General features: G+C 40.5%; 1 protein-coding gene across 6 annotated transcripts; it reads right to left on the bottom strand.

Annotated features, from left to right (window-relative positions):
- Positions 1-86: 86 nt before the first annotated feature.
- Positions 87-16,752, bottom strand: shc2 (SHC (Src homology 2 domain containing) transforming protein 2). 6 transcript variants are annotated; one of them, XM_026158682.2, is made up of 15 exons: positions 16,488-16,752; positions 15,726-15,776; positions 13,235-14,045; positions 10,080-10,150; positions 7,841-7,901; positions 7,493-7,612; positions 6,798-6,851; positions 6,581-6,632; positions 5,812-5,938; positions 4,671-4,851; positions 3,946-4,042; positions 3,130-3,309; positions 2,579-2,919; positions 2,321-2,472; positions 87-2,052 (listed from the first exon to the last, which is right to left on the bottom strand). In XM_026158682.2, exons 3-14 carry the CDS (start codon positions 14,000-14,002, stop codon positions 2,344-2,346), a joined length of 2,181 nt encoding a protein of 726 aa, XP_026014467.1. In that variant the 5' UTR covers positions 14,003-14,045; positions 15,726-15,776; positions 16,488-16,752; the 3' UTR covers positions 87-2,052; positions 2,321-2,343. The 6 variants fall into 6 exon arrangements, with proteins under 6 accessions (XP_026014467.1, XP_026014468.1, XP_080153633.1 ...); XM_026158683.2 differs by having other exon boundaries at positions 13,235-13,495; XM_080297507.1 differs by having other exon boundaries at positions 13,235-13,495; positions 15,726-16,752.
- Between the last annotated feature and the right edge of the window lie 110 nt (positions 16,753-16,862).

Below are 16,862 nucleotides of genomic sequence, written 5' to 3'. Positions count from 1 at the left end.
ACACAACCCCAGTGGGATTTGTGCCCTATTAGGTGGGATCTAAACATGGATCTTTTGCTTGTTGGTTAGATGGTTAAACTTATGCTCACAAAGACAACCCACCTTTTTTTAATACATTTTATTAACAAAAGGTCAGTCAGTTAATCATAGAAGAAAAGGTCCAGGAAATTCCTGAGGGGAGATACAAAAGAATGACAATGATCTGGATCTCGCAAAAAAACTGTTGAAGTTTACCTCATCTTTATGTGCATTTATGAGGCTAAGAACAAAGGAGGGCCTGATTAAACTTAAGTAGCCAAGAACAGAGAGGGGGAAAAGGGCAGAAAGCAGACAAAATAATTTTAAAGTATTACAGTGTCAAAACTGGGAATGAAACGCTGTGGAGCAAAAAAAAAAAAACAGCAAGTCAGTAAAATGTACAGACAGGGAATAAGGACAATAAAGTGATGCACTTCCCTGAGCTGGGAAAAATTAAGCTCCTTCTTTAACATGTCTATGACTGACCTCTGACTTAAAAACTCTGAGGGACACACATATAAGACGATAACATTTAAGACCATCATAGACAGTATTACTCATTCACCCCAAAACAAGAGCAGCTTCCATTACTGTTTACATGTACACAACTTTGAATCATCCTGAAGTTTGTTCATTTACTCATTGGCGTGGCAAGAAAACTGTTCTTTTGCAACAAGAGCATAAATGCACATTATATACACGCTGACACAAACGCCTGTCAGTGTAGTTATTAAGGCACTGAAGTGGGGGAGGCTGGGGAGAACGGGCATGGCTATACTGAGCATTAATGCGGAGGAGTTTTTACCACACATGACTTCCTAAAATAATGAACAGCCCTTACAAACAGCACAAATAGAAGATTTAATAGCAAATGTGATCAAACTTCTCAGTCAGGACAATGTATCGATCTCCACTGCACTGATAAATACACTAAAGCCACATTAAAAGCATCCATTGTGTAGATCCCGCTTGTTCCACCTAAACGGCTCTGACCGATCGGTGCAGCGACAGGTGATGTTTTGGGGTGCGCCGTGTTGTCTGGCTCTTTGCATGGAGTCGGTGCAGTGGATTGGCTTGTTCTGGCCCATCTTGTGGCCGAAAACAGAACCTGCAGGGAGGCGGGCTGTTTCAACAGCTTGCACTGTTTGTCATGTTCTGCAACTGTTCCTGAGGAAAGCACTTGAGGTTGCTGTTACTTGGAACTTGTTTATGTGGTTGATGTCTCGAGATAGCTTCCACTTGAATGCCAGGACCCAATGTTTCCCAGGTAAATCAGTGATGTGCGCTTCACCTGTCAGTGGTTTTAATGTTGGGGCTAATCGGTGTATCATGATTATGCTTTTTTTTGATGCATGTGAGGCTTAAAATAGCTCAGAGAAACAATAAAGGCTTTGTGGCTGTTATAAATTCAGATACTGCAGACCTTGAACATGAGCATTTAACAGTCTTTACATTCTAAACAGTTGCAGAATTTTCATTTCCTGCATTTGTACCGAGATGAACTACTGGACGAACTGGACATCTTGTTTTGAATTTTTTGGTGCACCAGAAAATTAGTGACAGTTTGTTCTGGTGATTCCCACAACTGGTTGATTTGAATAACCTGTGACTTACTAGTCATGCAAGTTGTGGTTTAAAGGAAGAACTTCACAATTACAGGCTTTTCTTCACTGTGCATTAAATCCTTTTGTGATTTCCTGAGGTTGGCTCCTCTCCAGACAGGTTGTCAGTTTAATTTTTGACCTCGGTTGGTGATTATCCAGCTCGGGCACAGCACAGACTGTGGATCCTGGTTGGTTTGTTAGCTTAATAACTGCATGCTGAGGAGTTTATGACAGATGAGGGATATTTGGTTTATCCTGGTAGTCAACAAGCAGAAGTACAGGGATATATCAGATACTGCAGACTCCTTAGAAGGATTGTCCATGGAAAGAAAGTATTGCTGATATTCTTTCTTCCCGTTGAAAAATCATCCCATAATGAGTCCTAGATTCAGTTTTTATGTGATTTGTATGGGCACATAGGAATTTAGCACTGTAGAACGAGAGAGAAAGAAATACTACATTATTTCTACTTAGATCTATTGTAACCAAGTGTGTGAATCTAAATAATCTACACGCTAAAATGTGAACCTCCCCTTTGCAGTTAAAGACAAATTGAACACCTCAACAATGTAAAGAAATAGCAATGCTTTTTAAAATGATAATGTTAGCATGCACTCCTTGCTTTACGTCTGCATTATAAACCTTAAATTATTCATGTATCTGGTTTGAAAAGTCCATAGTGTATACTGCTATCTTACAGTCCCACACAGGTCCAGGTAATTCACTGCTTCCTCCTCACACCCCGTTTGAGATGAAGCTCACTCTCTGCTGCTACAATAGGCAGCTCATTCTTCAGGTGAAACGAGACGAGGTGGGTTATGCTCTCAAATAACATGTCTTTGGTCCGGACCTTTTTTTTGAAGGGAAAAGCAAAACAAAAGGAGTACACCAGTGTAACTTCATAACAAAACAAATAAGCAGTGTGATTTATTGAAACTACTTCTTAAGAGACTCACCACTCCTTCAGGGTCCACTAGCAGTAAGTGTTTAGGGAGGCCACGGTGCAGGCCGCTTAGCACATACTGGCCAGGATTGGTAGTGCTCTCCCTTACCAGAAAATCTCCGTCCCGGCTCAGGAGTTTTTCTGCGTCTCGCCGGCTCATCCGGCTGTGGTACCAGGGCTCACGGCGAAGCTGCTCCTCATTTGGAGCAACGGGGGCTCTGCGTCGTGGAGGGCTGGGCCACTGATCCTCCAACACCCGACCACCTCCCACTCCTCCCTCAGCACCAGAGCCTCCAGATATAGTGGACCCAACACCACAGGCCTCATGGAGTTTCAGGGCATCCTCAAAGGGCCCTACAGAGACGACAAAGGCGCTTGAGATGTTTCACAAGGTTTTGTTGTTTCCTCATAGTGTAGTGGTCTGCCTAACTAGTAAAAGATCCGTGGATAATCGTAAAAGGACGGTGTCAAAAAGGGAATCTGGTGGGAATCAAACATTTGAGAGAAAGTCTGGCTGTCGTTCTGTTATATATATGTCCGAAGATGTCATAGGCAGGGACTTACTCATGTCAAAGAGATCCTTTTTGGGACTCTCTGGTGCCCTGGTGCCTCTGTGCCCATCAGGACCCTGAGTGAGTGAATCCAGGTTTTCCAGACTCTGGGTGTTAACATATTGATGCTCCTCATAGTCTCTGCTGCCTGGAGGCTGACCGTCAGCACACAAATAACCATCTGATGTCAGACCTAAGACAGAAAGGTGCGCACAAAATGCGTTTCATTCACTAGTTTCTGCCCCGTGCTACAGCACTGTTTGCTGCTAACGGAAACAACTGATTATATAAAAGAAAAAAAAATCACAAAATGTCACTTAAAATTTCCAACTACTAAAAGTCTAACTATTATTTTCTATATTTTTGAAAGGAAAAAGTTAATTGTCGTACCTATCTTGATCATCCTCCTAGCATCAGTCTAGTTAAAGATGATAAACAATATGAAGTATGAAGGGGGCCTTATTAAAAATGCCAAGATCCTATTTCTGTTAATTAAGAGGGCAAACGCTGAGCTCCCTCAGGCAATGAGAACTGTGATGATTAGCTTTGTAATACAATAAGGATGGAAAAAAACAACTAACCTCCTTCAGAGACAATTTAACATAAATATATACACAAAACAAATCTGACAATCCTCATTGTTTAGTATGTGACTAGAAAACATTGCAACTCATATATTTAAAAAAAAAAAATCCTTCATTTAAAAACCTGTTTGAAATCCCCCCAGTTAAGTACATCACCTCTATATAACAACTGTATTATAAAAACTAATCTAAAAGGTCACAATGTTTTAGCTGTTACAGCTGCTCCCTGCCACAGGATGTCTCACCTGAGCTGCAGGTTGTCTCCGTGTCCCAGTGAAGCTCATAACACAGCTGACCAGGCTGGTGAGATGCTTGATCTCTCCTGGCTGGTGAGCTCATCTGCTAACACATAATCACACCACAAGAACACAACCTAAATACATCTGGATCTGTATAACCAAGAACTCTCATCTCGTGTCCCTGCATAATGTAGTTTCGAAGCACTCTATTTGAAACATTAGCTGCAGCATGTCACCCTGTTGTGAACAAGTTGCAACAAAGGGGGCAATGGGTCCTTTCACCTGATAGGCTACAGAGAACCCAAGGCTCTTCGTGTAATCGTATTTGTCTTAGGCAATTATGCTGCAGGCACAGTTATGGAGTATATTTTCATGATCCTATGCTTTAATTCCATGTAACAATATGAGGCAGGAGCATGAAAACACATCAGTCACCAGTTCACGAGGGAGATGTCAGAGAGTTCTGTTCGAAACATTAATCCAATACTTCATGATAATGACCAGATGTTTTAGTTTAGTCTGTAGTGCAAGCATGCAGGTTTTACAGTTTTACACAAAAATGCACCGGAGGTCTTCTCGATGAAATTTGGAGAAGCAGAAATACACCGTACAAATAGAAAAATATAAATACACAATATGCAATTACCTCAAAACTGGATTCAGCTACAGTAGAGCTACAACATGCAGAGCCTGATTTAACAGTATTTCTATAGCCATGTCAGGACACTCACCTGAGCTGCTGTCTTGCTCTGTGGTTGAGTGTGCATGTGACCAATGAGGGTTCCACTGGGCCTGAGTCTGGAGTCTACCACACCTCCAACAGGAGGCTCCTTCCCTGGAATACGGTTATAGTAATCCGGCTCAGAGAAGTCCTCATCATCCCTCCAAATTGGTTCTTCTGTCCTGGCAGACCTAAGGAGAAATATACTGTGAGTGTAAGTCTGACAACAGAACTACATGTCCAAATAAAGACAGCAAAAAACTGTATTTTAACCACGACTTCCAAATATGATTATGTATTCATTTCTATAATGATGTTAACGTTACAGCATTAATTTGAGGAGGAAATCAGCGTTGTTAAATTGATTTGTTCTGATCAAGTAACATCTCCACATCCGAAATTGAGAAGATGTTTATTTGAAACCAGGAAGAAACAAACTGCTTGTCTGGACTTATTCTGGTGACTGCAGTGGCATCGCTGCGGTAGCATCTCATGTGTGAGAAAATCTATGTATTTACAACACTGTAAGACTGATTTTGAAGAAATACAAGAACAAAGTATCACATCTCCTTGTAATAAATAAGAAAGAAATCTGAGAACTCTAAACTAGATCAGGTTGGTGGTGGATAAGCTCTTTCTGCTGGATGCTTAGAATAGAATAAACCTTTATTATCCCACGGATGAGAAATTTCGGTGTTACAAAGCTCTTACAGCAAGTGAAAGTAAAATATAAAAGGAAGACACAAGCAACCGAGGTTCGTATATACAGGTATATACAGGTAACAATGTACAGAATATGTATAGAAAAATATAAAAATTGTACAGAGATATGTATAAAATGTGCAGTAAACAAACAAGCTGGTGAGTAAGATGACCAAAAGAGTGTTAAGCTGCATTATAGAGTCTGACAGCTGCTGGTAAGAATGCTTGGGATGTATACAGTCCTGGGAGTCTTAAACTGAAGTGTTTTTTGGTGCTTTTGTTACATGAAGTCAACATACTAGATTTTTCTATTTGACACGTTGGGATAATTTATGAGTCAATATCCCACCGCTTCACCGATGTCACTGATTTTAAGGAGAGTAACAACAACTCTTAACATCTTTTTTTATCCAGTTAAGTACGTGAGAAGTGGCAGGACTTTCTGTTACCTCTCCACAGATGTCATGGTTTTTGGTGGACTGTGCAGATACTGTTTGAACTGCAGCTCGAAGGCTTGGCCGAGGGTACTGATGACACTTTGGGCTAAACCATCTGAGCACTCCAGGATATGACATGCTGAAAGAAAAAGAGAGAGAGAGAGTGAGGAGTTAAAAAGTTGCCACGAGCTATTCAAACTCCCGGTACAGCAATGAGCCAATAGTTTATTGGCTTCTACATATGTGGATTTTTAAAATATTAATATTTTTTAAGACATCAGCAAACACAATGTTTATTAGCTATTTAATTTCCAACAAAGTATATTTTGTGGTGCAATAGGCTGATATTTTATAACAATACTGGTTTACGACACCGGCATATTACCACATTTTATATACTTTAGTTTTTTTTAAATAATTGTGATGTTTAAAAATGAAATACTAATGTTTACAATGCAAATGATAAAATCAAATCATCAATATTGTTAATAAAATATTGTTTTTAAATGATTTTGTACTGTTATTGTTACAGTCTCACCCACCCTAAACCCATAATAATTGTAATTAAGCCACAGACAGACCACATAATACAGTTAGAGGTGGAATCAAAGCATTTTTAAGAAAAAATGTCTATAGATATCGCAATAGTAATGTTATAATCCACAGTAAAAAAGACAACAGACATTATTTTCTAATGCAACTTATTTTGCCTTACAAAATAAACGTGTTTGTCTAGTGGCAAAATGTATGGAAGGAGAAAGGGAACCTTTTTAGAACATACCTCTCTGATTCACTGGGTCTTTGGACACATATGCAACATAATCAGGTGTGTCCTGCAACATATCAGTTTGGGGGAAAATCAGCTCGATAAATCAAAACCATCAGTAATTTTTGAAGCTCGAGACTGTTAACGATTAATTCAAGTCATACATGTTTGCATAGGCAAAATGTTCATTCCAACAATTTAATGGAGAGTAAATGTTAAATGCTGCACTCACTGTGTCTCCCCCAGAGGCAAATGAGATGGACTGCAAGGGATGATGAGCTATCACCTGAAAGAGAAAGGAAGCCATTCGTTATTTTGTCAATGAATGTACAGTACTGTGTAAAAGTTTTGACCCACCCCTCATTTCTTCATATTTTGCTTCCAAGGAGCTAAAATTTCTTTGAATTCTTATAAAGTGGTCTTGAGCAACAGCCCTCCAGGTTTTCTGAAAATCTTTCAAAGTTTTTCTTTGGACATTGGCTGCTTTTTAACTGTTTTCATGTTTTTGTTTGTTTGTTTAGCCACCTAACTCTGGCCTATTACTCATTCAAGCATAAAAAAGGCACCTAAATCCAGCGATGAACCTGTTGTATCTACACATAATGGACAACTGGGCAAAGTCCCAATTAAAGGTTAAAGGTTTGACTCTGTACCTCACAAAAGTGGTATTTATTTATAATATTCACATAGGAGTGTAAAATTGTTCACTACAAACTTCCAACAAAGAATTTTTTTTTATCTCATCAGTGATTTCGCACATATTTTACCCAGTGATTAACAGTTAAGAGAAAATATGCTAACGTCAATGTAAAGCTAAGCTATAGGAATAAAGAAAAATGCAAAAATAATAGCTGGCACATTATAAAGGTCTTAATCACATTGTGGTCATGCAAGTACATTCGCCACCTTAATTAAGTATCAGCTAACCTGTCGTGTGGTAGGAATGAGCAGATTAATACCATCGATGGAAATATTGACTGCGATGCTCATGCCTGCAAATCGTAGGTTACTCTTCCCCATGACTGACTGCAGAGCTTTGTTTGGAACCTACAAAATAAAGGATACGATGAAAATTACAGTTATATAGCTTCAGTTGTAGATACAGATAAAAATGTCATACTGTATATTAGTTACCAGAAAAACAGCCGCATGGAGCAGCAGCAGTCCTTTCTACCCTTTGTTGTTATTTTAATACATCTTGTGTGTATATAAAATTACTATTGACTGCTTGTCAAAAGTACTGCATGTATGTTAGAATTATAAATTACTGTTAACCTTCTTCCTCCAAGCCCCCTTTCCACCTGGCACAGCTTCGCACAGTCTGTTGATGGCTTCCCTAAAGAGAAACATGAAGAAAGATTTCAGATCAGACTAAAGACGAATATACTGGTCACTGATTATCAGCCATTTGTAATAATAATAATATTATATAACGTATAAATCATATGGACTTGTGTTGTCTGTGCAAAAATACAGAAAACTGAGTCACAACACAAAACGCCGCCCCACAGCAATGGAAAACGTTAGGTTAAACATGAACAGACGTTTTCCCTTCCTCCAAACAAGCCCATAGGTCGTAGGCAAATCGTAGTTCAAAGGTCACGAAAATAGATAAGAAAGTCACAACATTCTTATCCATTAATGTTGGAAATGTTAACCCGAGAAAGAAAACAATAACAGCATTCATCTGTTGATGAATAACTTGGGAATTTAAATTCTATGGGAGAATAAACAGCATCAGATGAAGAAAATAAAAAGTAAATAGTGTATAAGACCTCTTTAGGGCATTAGCATTAATTTTCTGCAGTGCAATTCTCCCTGCACATTTGTTACAAGTTGGTGATAAAACTGATATAACTCCTGGGAATGACTGCCTAATGGGCATTTAAAGGGTCTGTCCCTGTGTGAGCATGATGGCACGGCTGAGCCATAAAGTGGATTTGAGGCGGGAGCTCACACGCTCTCTGCCAGGGGACAGTGGGAACAATCAAGAACCTAGCTGCCCCTATCAAGTGGCTCGTAAATATTTAAAAAGCAGCGTCCCGGGCCCCATCTCGAGTAAAAGTCTTCTCAGGGATTTTTGAAAAACACCACAATGTTCGAATGACTCATGCTGATGAGAGAGCAGAGGGAGGAGGAGGAGGAGACAGAGGAGGGGGGGAGAGATGAGCTGTTGTTTTCGACTACAATAAAATGCTGCACCTCGTTTCACTCATTTTGCAGTTAAACGGCAAAAAACACAGAGAGGACTGTTAAGAGAAAGCACCTTCTTTAAATCCTGGAGCTGAATTACATTTTTGAAATACTGGAAGCTACTGACTGTTTCGTTGTGGTCTTCCAGGACTAAATCAAGTTGTGTATAAGTCAGGAAGCTGAAGAATGGCCTGTTCTGAATGGATATGTAAGCCCTTACTGTGCTGCCTTTAAATGATATCCAGCAATTCACATACACACATATCACGACTTTGGCAAACAAAGTAAGGAAAGACCCAGGAACAAAAGCCTTGTGTTGTTAGCATCATGGAGGACTTGAACCTATTTTGAATTTTTAAAAAATGCCTTATGTGAGCTACTAGGTGAAAAGGGCCCCTCTGACCTTGACCGAGGGGTAAACACACTTAAATGGGACTTTAAAATCAACCACGACAGGAATGCAAACAAAAAACATTCATCATTGCTGGAAATAATCATGAGTCAGTCAGTCACATAAAAACAAGACCAGACATAGCCATCTTACTCTCTATGGCTACTCCCAGTGCAAACATTTTGTTTTGCTGCTTTGTTTTGGACATCTTCCTCCTCCTCCTCCTCCTCCCCCCTCAAGAAGTTACAGCCGCAGACATTATCCAGCAGGGTGCGTTCATGGGGACCACTGCAGCTTTCTACAGTCATTAACGAACATCATCAATAATAGATCTCCCTCTCCATCACTCCATCTCTGCTACCTCCTCCCCCCTGCACTTAAGCCTCGGATGCACGGTGGGCTCAGATTACTGCCGATCGATTGTGCAGGAGAGAGGAGAGGGTGAGAGACAGAGAGCGAGGCAGACAGGGAGGGAGTGGGGAAAAGGACTTCTCCCATGAGGTTGAGGAGTGCAAAAAACCCTGTTTTTATAACAATAACATGACGTGTAGGGCATAAAAACACCAAGACACAGACATAGTAAGGCCCTGAGGCATAGTTTAATGTGTAACCTTCTGGCCTTTGATGCCAGTGAACACAAATACAGCAGCTCTGTTTATCTCTTAACAGTCCCACACTATAACTGCTGTCTTCATGCATGTAGTTCTTGCAAGTGCATGAGTTATTGGACAGCTCCACTGCAACGTAAACTTGAAATTCAAAGTTGTGGCTCTTGATCAAAAAAGACTAATGTGACAAGTGTAAATCTATTGGCCATGCTAAAGCAAAAGTATTTATATATAGTATATATATATATATTTAAAAAAAACTCTTCACACTTCAATTAATACTACACATCTACACTGTCAGATATGACGGTTACCAGCTTACCTTGTCACTTGAGTGCGTGTGGTGAAGTCCAGGGATCGCATTGATTTCAGCACCTCAATGCATCCCATGTACTGTAAAGAAAAAACCAAAGGGAGAAAAATCATTAAAATCTAAGTTAAATACCTTATTTTTAATTTAAAAATAAACTCATGATATGTTCAAATATGTTTTTATGATCTGAAAAGATAATTGAATGAAACTATTCAAAAATACAGAACTATAAACATGCGCTGCATTTAAATTAAGTTTGTATTTTTAACTACACCACAACACTTCCAGAAAGAGATGTTACGTTCACAATAGACTATACTCTGTTGGTACATGTGATTACTTTCAACAGTAATCTAAATCAAATCCCCATATAGCCCATTAATGTAGTGTCCTCCAGTGGGAAGGTCCCAGCTGAGCAGCTTCCTAATGCCTGTCAGGTTGGGGTGCTAATGGCACTGTGACTAGATTAGCAGCACTCAGAGCTCCAAATCATGGATAAACTGCAGCTTCTCAGCCCTCTGGGGGATGTGAGTGTGTTTGCGTAAACAATCAGCATGTGAGTACGCCCTCTACATCTTATTTGCATATCTGTGTGGTTATCATGAAAAGATGAAGTGGTGAACGAATTGCTTGGCATTTGTTTGCCTGCCATAATCAGTCTCTAAAAACCAACTCGGAGATAATAACTCATTTAAAAAAGCTTCTACCATCTACCACATTCCTGCTGCATAGGTAAATAAACCCATGAATACGTAAAAACAACAGATGCAACATTGAATATTAATAATTAACATTTTTTCCTGTGTTTTTTGCTACACTGATTGAATCGCAGCCTCCTTAAAAACATGTGACACTCATCTTAAATGCAGCACATTGCATTGGGGATGTAAAGCACAGCTCTTTGTGAAACTTATTTGGAGAGACGGAGAGAGAAACAGAGTGGGACCTCTGAGCCAGAGAACATAACGAGCTCACTAACAAGATTTGGACATGAGGGACGTCTTCCATCAGAGAAATTGTCCCTCTCTTTTTTCTTTCCCTCTCTCTGCCAATGCTTCCATTGTCACAAACTCAATCTACTGATGCAACATCCCTACTTCTATCACCCTATCTGCACTCTTGTCCTTTTGGCCAAGTCTCTTGCACACTATTGCTATGACTACAGGGACGTAGACTTTCCAAGACACATTCCTTAGAAATTTAATAACATTAGCATGTCCTCTTTAGCCGTGTTTTGCTGTAGCGGCTGCCTTTGACATAAATAATTGCCAAATTATATCGTTTGTCACTGTAAAAGATTTCCAAAAGAAGTTTATTAGCCAATGTGATCAGATTTTACAACAAAACAACAGCCATGTAGTAAAGGATGATCAGATAAAAGTATGTGATTAGTTACTCTCTATTCCTGTTTAACTGCACACTACGCAGAGCATATTCAAAAATATATGACAGTAAAATTACAACAACTCAAGTCTACGGACCCTTCTAGAAACTGCATCAATTAGCAACAGGCAATCACATTGCAAATATTTATGCTTCGCTTTGATAGTGAAATAAGTGAAAAACACAAAATAGAAACAGTTTGTCTCTCTCTCTGCAAATGATTTAGCAGAAGCGGTGTTTTGATGGTCGGTGCAAAATCCTGACTAGCAGAGGCGGCAGATGCAGGCCAGACACAGATCTCGACGTGGCTATGCAGCGAGAGAGAGGGAGAGAGAGCGAGTAAGAGCATTGCTAAAAATCTGATTTGTGTCTTTCCCAGCAGAGGAGTGGATATGTATGAATATGTGAGTGAGAGAATGAGAGTCGCTCAGCATAGTGGCCGTGCTGCTTAAAAATGGCAAGGTGCAGCAGAAATCAACCATCACTCTGACACTAATACATGCAGAGACTACGCCTCCCTGCATAGATTTCCCATTGAAATGCATGCTGCACATACATGTCTCCTGAAGTACTACGTTAAGAGGCGTGAAACACGTTCAAACACTGGCTCTTTCAGGTCATCTGCAATAGTCAGAGGGCATTTTCTGATGACAACAACAAGCTGTTAAAAGCCTGGTCCCATCATTAATATGATTATGAGTCAGATATGAAAAGAGCACTTGTTATCCATTTCAGAAAGCCCTTCCTGGCTGTGAGAGCTCATATGTAATCGACATTTGGACTGCTCCCATACAGATCCAACCATCCTCTTCCACATCATATGATGCAAATGACTGTGATTAAATGTAATTGAATATGGGAATGAATGGTGCCTGTATAATGTTATTAGAAAGCGTGCTTGGGCCCCAGTCTGGGCTAATCAAGAGTCATGTCATTAGTTTGAGGAGGAGGAGAGCACAGGGGCAGAGGTGAACAGTTATGGGGGATTGCTGAGGGGACATCGAGCATTCTGCTCAGGCTGGTAGCCCTTTGTAAACACAGCGAGCTCGGATTGAGAACAAGATTTCTTTGAAACTCAGATTTATCTATATCATTCGAAATGATCACATTCATTTCTATATGTATCAGTTTATTTTGATACAAATTTACAGAATAATAAAAAAGCTTTATTGAGCATATTTTCATGATAATGAAATAAACATTTGGTATCGACTATGCTGAGATGCAGTAATTAACATTTTATGGGTAAAATCATAATAATTCATTGCACACAAGAACGTAAACAATCCCGAAACAAAACAAAGAGCAACCACTCCCACAAGCTTGCAGTGGGAGCTTACAATCAGACCTAAGTTACAAGCTCTATAAATACAGATTCTCATTGTTTAAGTACAGTATGATAAATTCTACCTTTGGTAAACAGTGCAGCTGAACCACAATCCTTTCTACAGTCTGTACACATAATTTCATGGTTTATCTCTCTCCACCCTGACGCCTGCATGCTGTCTCCCAATGAGCAACGCTCAGCCATCTATCTGGATTAAATTATGTGTTCCCCAGTCTTCCCACATGAGCTGCATAACAAACTGCCTGATAGTGAGGTGTCCTTTTGTCTTCTGTGCAGTCAGACAGAGAATATTTAAGTGGGGTCATATATTTAATATTCTGCAATTATCTTGTTCTCTTTACTCATTGATGAGCACCTGAAAAAAGTTACTGCATATTTCCTTTGGTTGTTTTTTATTTCTTTGAAGAAAATAAAAAAGTGCCAGCTAGCTTACCCTGACAATGTAGGACGCTCCTTGTCCTACTATCTTCTTGTCAGGGTGCAGCCAGCCTTGAGAGGGTTTGTGGATGAAGCTGCCCTTCTGGTTGAAGTCCTCTCCCCCAAGCCACATGCCTTCGACCCTTGTGCTGCGCGTCATTCCCGATCTGAAGTTGCTGGAGCCACCGGGGCTCGCCATGACCTCTGCGGCTCCAAATACGTGCCCCCCTGGACTGGCAGAATTTGCCGCTGCTACTGCTCGCTGCCCCCGAATGGCCTGTAGGGAACAAGGAGTGACACACACCGGGTCACAGGAGTTAAGCACTGCTGCAAGGCTCGCCACTGGGCCACTGGCTGAGGCTCCACCACCAGGCCTGTGTGATGATGAAGAAGACGTGACAGAGGCCTGGGAAGTAGCTGCCGCTGTCTTGCCCGAGTCCTTGCTAGAATTGGAGCTGGAACTGGAGTTGGATGGACTCCGGCTAAGCAGGGAGTTGGAGAATTTCCACTGAGGCATCTTAGGAATGAGCATGCAGAAGGTTGTCGTGGCATCTTGTTCCCCATCCAGGCAAGGAGAGTCGGCCAAGGCCATAGCCCCAGCAGAAGAGGAGGACCTGGCACTGGGATCCAGGGGAGGCAAAGGAGGCAGAGGAAGGCTTGGCGTGGAGGAGGGAACCACTGGTGTGGCCACAACTTTGCCGCTCATGGCTAAGCTCTGCATTAGGTCGTCGGAGGAGGTCACAGACTCATTGCGAAAGCGGTCATACTTTGGCTTAAGGAGCATGCCCGGAGTAGCCGCCTGAAGCAGGACCTGTGAGTGGGGATAACTGCCACAGGATGGAAGAAAAAGGGGAAAGGGGGGAAGGGGAGGGGGAAAGGTGCAAAGAAGGAGGAGAAGAAAACTAGCAGGAAAATCTTGTTGGTCTTATATCCTTGTCAAAGTCAACTGAATGCTGTCTGGTCCTCTCCCGTTCACACACACACACTGTCCCGCTCTCATGCTGCTCTCCTCACTGAGCTGCCCCGCTCCCTCTCCCTGCCTTAGGCAAGCTGTGCTCCCAGTCTTGCTCTCTCTCTTCTCTCTCTCTTTGGATGATGTCATTGGTCTATTAGCCCTGCCCAGCTGCTCTCAGACTGTATTAGCCAAAACACATCTGCCTGAACCACCCGGCTCCCAGACACACGTACACATTGACACTACAGAGCACCTGTGTTTCTACATAAAGTACATTCAGCAAGGCAGTAATTGGAGCCAGTAATCATTACATTTTGGAATCTACTCCTCAAATGAACTCTATGCCAGCATTTGACCTCCGACAATAAAAAAAAACAGTGATATTAAGATTATAAAAAAGGCTGCATTGCTTTTAAGACGGTAAAAATATGACTGAAATAAAACGATATATCCATCCACTTAACCACTTAACCAGCTGGGATCCCAGCTAACACTGGGCGAGAGGCTGGAAACATCCGAAGCATCTTGCCCATCCATTGTCAGTTCATTATCATTTGGAATTTTTCTTATCTATGGATTTTCTGTTTATTTTTTATCTATGCCTTCTGTATTTCAACTGTCTCTGCATTTTGATAACTAACACAAAATAATGTCCTTAATTTAAATTCACATGTTCAAAAAGTAACCAACACTACTGTAAATCGCATAAAAACAAATAACACAAATGTACAGCAACAGAAGAACAAAGCTCTAGAACTAGCTAAATTGAGATATAAAGTTAAAATATTTAGGGTATTGAGTTTGGATGTTGATGAATATCAGAAAATTTCCTGTCCATTTAGTTAAAGTGAATTTTGTATGATTTGGTGTATGCTTATAATTGATCCTGGTTATAGGCAAAGACTTCACAAAGAAAACAATGCAGCCACTCTCCTAAGGGACTACATCTCTAAAAACATCCACCCTATTCCATCTGCCTGAATTCCCTTCCCATCTCCCTCCCAACCGTCTCCCAAGAGAACAATCAGCCATCTCAGCAAGATCCTTTTAGCTGCTCTCTCTTTTTCCCTTTCCCCCGTTCAACCTCTTTCCTGCTTCTCTCTCACAACTGCATTCCTCCGTCTTACACAAAGGCAACAGAAGGTACGCATCAGGAGTCAGGATTCTCTGTGAGAAACATAAAGCGAGTTAAACGATGATTTTCAGTCGAATCACGTAAACAGGTACAGTAGTAAAAAGGATACTGACACAGAAGACAGAAGGAAAACCTATTCCCCAAAACAAGTTTCTAGAAATATATTGTGTCTAACCCAACACTCTGTCATGCCAAAAAGCTGAAGAAAGGTCTGTAATTCACGGGATTTCTACAGCGCTTCAGAGAATCTGGAGAACCTGGAGACCATGGCATTTATCCAACACCAACTCTAGAACAACTACAGTAAACAAACTACAGCCCAATTCATTCAGAACAATAGTAACAAGATAATAGATTATACAGGCATGCGACTGACACATTTGCAATCTTAAAGTTAGAAAGAAGCATGGATCTTACCTGTGTCAGGCTGTGAGAAAGCTGCTACATGACCACTGCAGTGGTTGTTTGCTAGAGTATAAAAAGTTACTGATAAACCAGATGTAATCGATGCATGTTGACAGATGCAGTAGCCTTTCTCTGTATTTTCTGTTCCCCATTTTCCCTGGCAAAACACTTGAGTGTCATGTATAAAATTAAAGTGTTCATGTTATTTCCTCAAACTCTTACTTCCACTTTCATTCTACAAATGATACCAATTCCAATTTAATTCACACATTTTTTTTCTCTGTATTTCAAGAGTCAACGGATTTACCTCATGAATTTACATATACAAGTGGAACAAATCCTGCTCTGAATAACACACCACTCATTAGCAGCCACTGACACAACCTAATACAACAAAACGTCATAAGGTACCTGCAGCACAGAAAATTTAAGATGTTATTTGGTTAAAATGTAAAATGAGTTCGCAGTAAGTTAGTAGACTGAGAATATAAGGCTATTTATACAAAACATATATATAAAATTTGGCTATGAAAGTTGGGTGTAAACGACCTGCATCTTGACTGTACTGTTTAATCACTTACTGATAATGCTGATGGATGCTTTTCTAAATATTTTTGCCATATTCACTTTCAGTGTTCTATGACAAAAGTGCTTTTTAAAAATAATAAAATGTATGTAGTCATGCTAAGTGTTCTGCGGGGCTCCGTAATATTCCCATGCTGTTGTGAATACACCACAGGTCGAACAGAAAGTATAGAAGTGAATCATACATACGATTTCACCCCCAGTGGATACATCGCCAACCCTGTGTACTTTTCTCCTGAAAGTTTACCCTCCGTTGTCGGCTCGTCTACGTCAAAAGTCCTCTCTTGCAGAAGATCAACTACGTAGCAGAGATAATTGAGAGCCGAAGATCTTTTACTGTGTCAACTTCTCAACATATCTGACAAAACGACCACAAACTTTTCAAAATACAACACAAACCTTGGGTTTAAAAAATCAAAAACGTATTTTTTTTAAATCTTATATATAGCCATTCCTAATATACCGTTAAATGTACAAATTCTATCGCGATAGCGCTTCGCCTCAAGGCTTGTGTTTTCCTTGCGGAGGGAGTCATCTTTCTTTGAATAGACGATCCTGTTAAGT

The sequence above is a fragment of the Astatotilapia calliptera genome, chromosome 23 (genome assembly GCF_964374335.1).
Source record: "Astatotilapia calliptera chromosome 23, fAstCal68.1, whole genome shotgun sequence".
Classification (NCBI taxonomy): Eukaryota; Metazoa; Chordata; class Actinopteri; order Cichliformes; family Cichlidae; genus Astatotilapia; species Astatotilapia calliptera.
This window is presented reverse-complemented; position numbering and strand designations above follow the sequence as displayed.